General features: G+C 29.8%; 1 protein-coding gene across 2 annotated transcripts; it reads right to left on the bottom strand.

Moving 5' to 3' along the window:
- Positions 1–782: 782 nt before the first annotated feature.
- Positions 783–4,290, bottom strand: LOC141693303 (pentatricopeptide repeat-containing protein At3g42630-like). 2 transcript variants are annotated; one of them, XM_074498362.1, is made up of 3 exons: positions 4,140–4,290; positions 2,750–2,885; positions 783–2,548 (listed from the first exon to the last, which is right to left on the bottom strand). In XM_074498362.1, the coding sequence occupies exons 1-3, from the start codon at positions 4,254–4,256 to the stop codon at positions 1,731–1,733; spliced, it is 1,071 nt and encodes a 356-aa protein (XP_074354463.1). In that variant the 5' UTR covers positions 4,257–4,290; the 3' UTR covers positions 783–1,730. The 2 variants fall into 2 exon arrangements, with proteins under 2 accessions (XP_074354463.1, XP_074354461.1); XM_074498360.1 differs by having other exon boundaries at positions 783–2,885.
- Between the last annotated feature and the right edge of the window lie 3,599 nt (positions 4,291–7,889).

The raw sequence follows: 7,889 nt of genomic DNA, 5'->3' as shown, positions 1-7,889 counted from the left end.
TTCATAAAGTTTGTTTAATATTTTGTAATTTGTTGGAAATTTATATTACCTGTTGATATTAATTTGATATATCGACCTTAGACAAAAAATTGATATTTACAATTCTAAGAAATTGGTGGTCATTTATATTTTATGTCGAGTTGGTAAGCAGTAATTTTCAAATTTTAATTATAGTAAAATTAACAATAAACAATATGTAACAATTAGCAGTACCTAATCATGTTTTATTTTATTTGGTCTTTGACCGTAATTCTATGACCGGTCTATTTTCTGCAATATATACACACACTGTTTGTAAGTAAGCAGCAGCACATCAGGCATACTAATTATTTTAGAAGTAGGAGACAAAAGAAGCGAATCTATAAATCTGGTTCACATATGGTTATCACACTTTCCAATCCATTTTAGTAGATAAAAGTGTGATATGAAACCAAACCAATCTCAATTCAAATATGTGATTTTTTCATGGTCCAAATTTAAAATTCTAGACTGGTTTGGTTAGGATTCATGGTTTTGCAACCACATTGCCAGGTCTAGACTGGACTAAACAAGTTTGATGCAGCTCATAACAAGTTCTCAGGCTCAATTCCAGATTCACTACTAAAACTACGTAAATTAGCAAAAGAAACCCAAAACAAAAACATTTCATGTATTCCATTCAATTGGATGCTCCAATCCCTGAAAAACTCACCACAGTTGATTATACACATATTTTATACATATAGCATAAGTGTTCAGTGAGACCGGGAAGAAAGGAATTTATACGACTACGCGAGGTACTCGTTAAACTATTGGTTATACATATCTTCCAGCATCCAAACTTACACTAAAATAAGTGACAGAGCTCCATAAAATCCACATATAATTCTACAAGTACGCCAAAGTTTAACCAAGTAGTGCAACTGCAATTTCGTTTAAAATCATCCTATGCCAGAATCACGCTTTTTGCTATGTTGTTCATCAAGATTGTTCATCTCTAGCAATGAAGACAAAATTACTTATTTACAGAGGGAGATATTTACAATGAACCCTTTCCTATATGTCCATTCAGTCAGAGACGCCTGAATGGGTTGCCTTAACGTCCTTCCTTGGTAAAACTACAAGTTCAAACCATTTTCCTCTGTTTATCCTGTTTATCACTTGTGATGGTGGCACTGGTCTCAATATCTGTGGCTACTATCATCCTTTTTGCTTTCCAGTTTTAATATGATAGAAATTAGAATTCTTACCTGGCTCTGAACCCCAAACAATTGTCTATGCAGGCTTTGTGGAGATGAAAATTCAAACTGAAGTGCTGAACCCCCTGGTGAACCTTCTTATTGGTTATAAGAGACCTCAAATAATGAATAGAAAGGTAGGACATATTACCCAAGGGCAAGCTAAACTGTAGTTTTCATGCCTCCCTGAACTAAATTAATCAATGAGAGTTCCATAAAAAATCAAGTGCTTCATATTCCCTTGGTTTCAGGCAAGACTTTAAGAAGATCAAACATCTAGAAAATGGACAATGAAGTTCCCTTGGTATCAGAAGCCAGAACAGCTTATAACATTAAAAAGGTCCACCTTTACAAGGAATCATTCTTTGATTCTTTGCAGTAAATAACTGTGACACCAACATCAGCTACTATAGCACATTTACAAGGAATTGAAAAAAAGAAGCTATTTTCTCATCCTATCAATATTCAATATAATGTAAGTGGCTTAGATGCTTAATCCAAAAATGCGACCTATTAGTAATTCCAAAATACCTGATTACTTCGGTATTGTTTTTTTAGATATGTTTTTATCAACCTCTTGTAGGTCAAATATTTATGCCTGTTAAACTCCAAAAGGACTTCGGAGCTTGTGTGAAAGTCTCCTTTCCCTAAAACTTCAAACACAATGTTATCTGTTGACACGGCAGGAGCATCTGCAGTTCTCATATTGCTCAAGGGGAATCCCAAATTTCTTCCAAGTCTTCTATCCAAATATGCATCAACTATGGAACCATAAGTCACAAGATCAGGAATTACTTCATAGTGTTTCATATGCTCAAGGGTTACGTGAAGATCCCAAAACAAAGACATTTTTGAGAAAGCCAAAGCTCGGATGTTAAATGTAGTAAGATCAGGACTAAAACCAGATTCAATCATTCTCGAGAATTCTCTTTGCAAGCTTTTCATTTTAAAATTGGCGGCATAAGACAGTAGCAAGACGTTCCAAAGAAGATTTCCAACATTTCGCCTACCAAGACCTACATCCCTTATAAACTCGCCTAAATTATAGAATTTATTATTCTTAATATAAGCATATGATATTGCCCGTATTGCTTCTTCCTCTATGAGAATTCTTGACCTTTTAAGGCGACCATAAGCATTCTCTATCTCAGTTAACGATCCGTACATGCTATAATATACAAGAATTTCATTTCCAGTTTTAGAATCTACCATGATACCCTTTAAAGTCATGTCTTTCATTGTCCTCTCCATCAAATTAAGTTGTCCCACCTTCCCAAAGCAAGATATAGCGATTGCACAAGTCTCAGATAACAATTTAGGGTTCTTGTAACCTACTTGATGCAAAAGTTCAGTCACTTTATTAAAAAGTCCCGCTCTGCCATAGGCATCAACTAGTGCAGAAATTATTTGGATATTTGGTACATAAGAACTATACAAAATTCCATCCCAAGTGGCCTGTGCTTGAGGGAGTAAATCATTATTGGCATAACATAACAATAGAGCTGACAAAGTAGGATAATCAAGTAAAAAACCTTTAGATATCATCTCCAAAACAAGCTCCTCAGCAGCATGAGGCATTTTTTTCTTACTAAAATTTAGAATTTGTGAAGAACAATCAAAGTGACTCAAGGGATGATTTGCAGCTCGTTGTTTCAAACTCCAAAGTAACTGTTCAAGAATATTTAGTAATTATATAATAGTATAACAAAAGCGAACTAAAAGTGAACAACATGCACTGTTGCACTGTCTGAAATTCAGAATATAGTATTTAAAAGATTATATAGAAACAACTTAGCACTATGCAATAGAAACAGTATTTCTTTCTGTATTGCTAACAACTTTCCCAAAAGAATTTGAATATATCATTCCATGACGGGCGATAACATATTGGTGAACTGCGACTCCGTCAATCTTATCATTACATACATCATGTTGTAAAAAGTTTTGCAATCTTCTAGCACTTTAATGTTAAATCAATTGGATCTCTAGCATTAAAAAGTTTGTGCATTAGACCTTTAACACCTTTTTCGGCTAAATATAACGATACTCACACATGCTCTTCACATTTATATATTGGACCTTCTTATGATGGATTGACAATTGACATGCAGAAATAATATCGTTTATCAGATGACACGTATAATGCATTTGTAAGAATTCCGAAAAATTCAGACAAAATAGGTGTTAAGAGACTTGGAGGTACAGATGAACAAGGTTGCTACAAACAAAACGCGAGATTCAATCTATCAACAATTCAACATTGAGGTGCAAGAGGTATTTAGCAAACAAGAAACTAAGATTACAGACCAAGTAAAAAGTGTTCGACAAATTATGATAATCTATGATGGTTATACACTACAAAATACAATATCTCCTACCACATGTTCAAAACCAAAAGAAAGTAATAACGAAATTAAAAAAAAAACATTGATAGTAGTTCCAAAAGATTGCCTATTAATACATCCATATCAAGTTGCATCATCCGAAGTATCATATCTGATACAAGTTACTTCGACTTAATTAAATTCAAAATCAATATTGTAAACTTCAAAAAAAACATTCATTATTTCGAACATTACAATATCCGATTAAAACTCGAATTGCATGATCTTTACGTATTGCATAGTTACGGAGTCCTAAAAATACTTCCTATATAGGTTGTCCATTTCTAATTATGTTTTGCATAACTGACTTATGAAGTAGTTCACCATATCATGTTTTCTACTGAGTTTGTACTAATTTAATATTTAATTTGCATAAAAATATCTAATTCCAAGAACCCATGAACTATTTATTCTTGAATTCACACCATTTAAATATAAAAACCCAAAATATAAGCAATTTATATATTAACACAATACAAGATAAATAGAGCAGAAACTGTACTTAAAAACTTCAAACAAAATATATGAAATAACATACCTTGTGAGACAAAGGACGATGCGGGTGTTTCATTTTTGGACTTAGTTTCTCATTTGAGCATCTTGATTTCATGGTTGTATGAGGAAAACTCGAACACGCAACTGACAGAGCTTCCATTTGTTAGAATGGATACTTAAAGAAATAATTAGAATAATGCAATCTGATATGCAAGTACAGATGATTTTGGGCTGAGTTTATCAGATGATTTTGGGCTGAGTTTATCTAAACCCAATGCTGCTTTGTGTAAGGTCCACCAGCCCGATCTCAAGTCTAAATAATCTCCAACTAATATTTTTATATATTTTTCTTTTGAAATCCAACTAAGAATAATCGTTGGTTATTTTTATAATAAAATTAAGGAAAAAAAGAAAAAAAGATTAATTCGGACATATTAATGAAAAAAATTCAAAATATGATATTCAACTAATTTAAAGTTGAAATTACTTAATTCAAGGTTTTTTCTTTAAAACAACTAGGGACTTTGACCCGCGCTACGCATGCTTATAATCTGACACTTTCGAAATAAAAACTAAATAATCACTCTTCTAATTATTTTATCGAAAAACAAATAACATATAGACGCACTGTATTCCTTCTTATAAATAAAAGGAATCACAACAACGTATTCTGAAATGATTATCCTTTTAATTATATTAACGAACAATTAAAAAACAAATAGATGGACCAAAAAAATATGATCGTTATATGCAAAGAATTACCTGGAAAACACTTGAATATTAATGTAAGGATTTTGTACTCCAAAAAAATCTTGAGCGTTAAACAAAATATGTACTTTAAATTTTTAATGATTACATGTGTTCTTATTGATCATAAGAAGATGCCTCGGTAACAATCGGAAAACTTTGTTCAGTGGTATAGTATAACATATACAATACCTCATTTATTTTACATAATAGGTATAGGTACTCGCAAAAATGTTGCATCTCTGCCTCATTTATTTTGCATAATAGGTATTGGTACTCGCAAAAATGTTGCATCTGAATGAATCATAATAATTTGATATAATCTCTTTACTATGCAGAGTGTAATGGTCAGTGGTCATTTTGTAAATGTCTGATAGTGAATAAGATGTCCAGTGATGCAAAAGAACATGTGTGTGTTGGTAAAGGGAAAATATAATTTTCACAATTTTGTAAGTTTGTGAAAAATATAATTTTCACAAATTTGTAAGTTTTCTCAACTTAATTATGTAATATATATTACTCGACGGCGCCTTGTACGACCAAACATGAAATAACATATCTAAAATTCTTTTAGAGCATTTAAAGACGCTCTCAATAAAATATGATCTGACCAATTTATAACTACCCAAATTCATTCAGGCCGACTCTCAATAGCAGTCAACTGTTAAGCTAGTGTATATCATGCAACACTACATTGTAAAACTTGCAAGAACTTGTTAAGACCATTTATGTTTGATAATAAAATCCTTTGATAATAACACTGTTTAATAAACTAATCAATAAATGGAGTTTCAGAATTTAAGTAAAAGATTCAATAACAAATACAATACTTAACTGAACCTCTGAACATTGTTCTAAATGCCAAAGTAAAAAAATGGCTAAGAAATTTCTAACCAATTAATTTCAAGTGTTAAAAAACATTAAAGAAAATGTAAAAATTAAGAAAATTTGAGTAGCTGTGAGCACTATCTTTGTAAATTATAAGAGGGCACCCCAAACACATCATCCTTGGGGATCGACCTTAACCAATAGTGTTAGAGGATTTACAATTTGAGTTGGTTATCTTGATAATCTTGGTAAACATGCATAGTAGAATGATGGAGATTCAAGTTAAAAATAATGAAAATATTTGAAGCCCTACTATTCTTCACATTTCGTCTCATTTTGCTTAGGCCGAGTCTAGTAGTTTCATATTATAACATCTGCTACCCCTTTTCTTTACTAAATTCACATCATTTTAGTCATATTTTACATGTTCACGATCCTTAAAAAAATACTTCCATATAATATTTTTGAACTTATTTTCGGAATAAAATTATAAATGACAAATTTATATCCACAAAAATTAAAAAAAAATGATATATCCATATATCATTGGTATGCACTTATAAATTAAAAACAAAAAAGCCAAAAAAGACATGCACGTAAAAGACAGAGGGGGTACTTAAGAGCGTTAATTCAACATAGCATTTTACAACAATGACAAATTCATTAAAAATATTTAAGATTTAAGATTATGCATAAATTGTATGTACATATATTGGAGAAAAAAAGACTAAGGTAAAGCGTATATATGTGGAATATTTTTGCAATATATTGCAGTTTATAAGAGGTGGCCAGTTTTTTGGTTTGACCTTGTTCAACTTTCACACCTGCCCTATAGATGGACAAAAAATAGAATAAAAAAATTGTCACATTTTTCAAAGTTTTTTTATGGCCTATCTAATAGCCTAAAGTAGTCTTGTAAAAGTTTGTACTAAATTGGGAACGTTAGCTATATAGTGACAATCAATAAGTTACTTTTTATTTAATTATTAGCTACATGGTGGTCATTTGAGTATGAGTTACTTTTTTTTAATTATGAGAAATCAATAAGTTATTATATGTCATAAAAAGTTTATCGGTTTCGTCTCACGACAATTGATCGACTTACTTATACACAGAATAGGGAAATTTTGAAAATCATATATGATAATTTTTTAATGTTGAAATATTTTAATTAAAAATCTAAATATAAATATACTAAATAATTTAATCTTAATTGTTCTCAATTATCTGCATCATATTGTATTATATTAGGAAATGGTTTCTCAGTGGCGCCTCACGGCGACACCTCGACTCGTTTATATTGAAAAAAATAATAACAAATAAAAATAAAGCGCTTTCCACATTTAATTAAATAAGAGAAAAATTGTAAATATTTGGATAATTTCATAATTTATAATAATAATATCCGTGAAAGTTAATACATCTTACTAATTAAATATCATTAAAACTTATTATAATGTTTATGGTAAGCTTATTATCAAAAAAAATATATAAAAAATAATTTATTTTACTATTTTGTTCGCAAATATAATTGTAGAATCATTTTTGTTGTTTATTATTATTATTATTATTATTATTATTATTATTGTTATTATTATTATTATTATTATTATTATTATTATTATTATTATTATTATTATACTTATAACTTTTTAAATTTAATTTAGTTGTTTTACAATTCAGTATATTTGGAAGTTTAATCATTAATATGCAAAATCTAATTAGTTACTATTTTCTTAAAAATAAATCTATTTATTAAAATTATGTAATTATGCAAGGCTCGGGTCACCATTATCTTAGTAACCATATTCCGGAACATATGCATATTTCTTATCAAAAACACATAGTAGTATTCACTTTTTAAATATTACGAAAAATCAATCATCACATTCACGAAATTAATTAAACTTATAAAACACGTGTCATAATTCAAACAATAAAATTTGATATGTCTGAATAGGTATATACAATTACTTAAATAATTAGTTTGACATTTTTGGTTTAGGTTATTAAATTTTTTGAGATTTAATTGTTAATAGATATATATTGTTAGGCATGTAGAAGTTAAAAATGAAACAAACCACGCAGGCAATAAATAGACTGTAAACTGAAGTCATTGCTACTAAACGTGAGTACAGAGAGATAAATACTTAAAAAAACATGAGAAATATACCATGAACATGACCTAAATCCAACTATTTTTTATAGACATTAAACT

Source organism: Apium graveolens, chromosome 10 (assembly GCF_009905375.1).
Source record: "Apium graveolens cultivar Ventura chromosome 10, ASM990537v1, whole genome shotgun sequence".
Classification (NCBI taxonomy): Eukaryota; Viridiplantae; Streptophyta; class Magnoliopsida; order Apiales; family Apiaceae; genus Apium; species Apium graveolens.
Note: the sequence above shows the minus strand (reverse complement) of the source record. Positions and strands in the feature narration are given on the sequence as shown.